At 43.2% G+C, this 1,033-nt stretch overlaps 1 protein-coding gene across 1 annotated transcript in view; it reads left to right on the forward strand.

Annotated features, from left to right (window-relative positions):
- LOC104950176 (dynein heavy chain 10, axonemal) overlaps positions 1–1,033 on the forward strand; it is a gene marked incomplete at its 3' end in the record, with an annotated part of 11,430 nt that overhangs the window by 4,682 nt on the left and 5,715 nt on the right. Inside the window, exons 12-13 of the mRNA XM_010776660.1 lie at positions 497–676; positions 778–936. Coding sequence (XP_010774962.1) covers positions 497–676; positions 778–936 — 339 coding nt within the window. The remainder of the gene's footprint in view (positions 1–496; positions 677–777; positions 937–1,033) is intronic.

Consider the following 1,033-nt stretch of genomic DNA (forward strand, 5'->3'; position numbering starts at 1 on the left):
ATGGATAGTTGGGGTCGGTCTGAAGGGGAGTGGCTTAGCTTGACCCTGGATTCAGAGGGACAGGAGGTGAAAAGGGGTGGACGAGGGTTGCGTAGAGTCACCTGAAATGACAGCTGTCAGAGGGGGAGAGCAGATTTTAAAGGCTTAGCGGAACGCTATGATAGGCTTGTGAGAATAGAGCGAAGCAATTGGTTAGCTGGGGAGTGACGCCCCCGATCACTTATCGAGGGGAGAGAGAGTAGTAACATAGGAATAGAAAGACTGTCTTCCTGGTTGAACTTGCGCTGAGCTTCATTTCAAGTTATAAATTACCTGTGACTTTCATTCTATTTATCTTTGACAAATCAAATGTATTAATCCAAATTAAACCTACAGGCAATACATGCAAACAGCCTCAACATTTGACGTGTTGTAAAAAAATATACAACTAAACAATATTTCAAGTGGGATCATTGTCTGCCACAAGCTCTTTTGTACAATGTATCTTTTGTTGTAGGTGGACAGCATAAATGACATGTTTGAGGCAGAGAAAGACAAACCACCAACCCTTCTTAGGAATGAGCCCCCAGTGGCGAGGGCCATCCGATGGGCTCAGTCTCTGGTTTATCCCATCAAACAAACCCTCCTTCCCTTCCTCAAAGAGCCCCAGATGCTGGAGTGTGAAAATATCAAAGTGGTGAGTTGTACGGCTGTATAGTTCTGTGTATATCATATATTTTTGTAGGCACCTAAATTCTATTTGAAGCCTTCATGTGACTGTTGCTGTATTCTGCTTAGGCCAAAGACAAGTATGCGGAAATGGCAGTGAAGATCCGAGACTATAAAGTGAAGAAGTTTGAGCAATGGACTGCCGAGACACAACGTAACCTGCCAATGCTAATGAATAACACCCTGTTGGTCGTGAGTGCCGATGAAAACCAAGTCGAGGCAAAGCTGGTATGTTTCTCTTAGGGCTGTGCAAATAATCGTATTTTAATATCGATTACGATTTTCGCTTGCAACGATTACGAAAACAACGTAATCGAAATAAAAC

The sequence above is a fragment of the Notothenia coriiceps genome, unplaced genomic scaffold (genome assembly GCF_000735185.1).
Source record: "Notothenia coriiceps isolate Sejong01 unplaced genomic scaffold, NC01 NC01_scaffold00017138, whole genome shotgun sequence".
Classification (NCBI taxonomy): domain Eukaryota; kingdom Metazoa; phylum Chordata; class Actinopteri; order Perciformes; family Nototheniidae; genus Notothenia; species Notothenia coriiceps.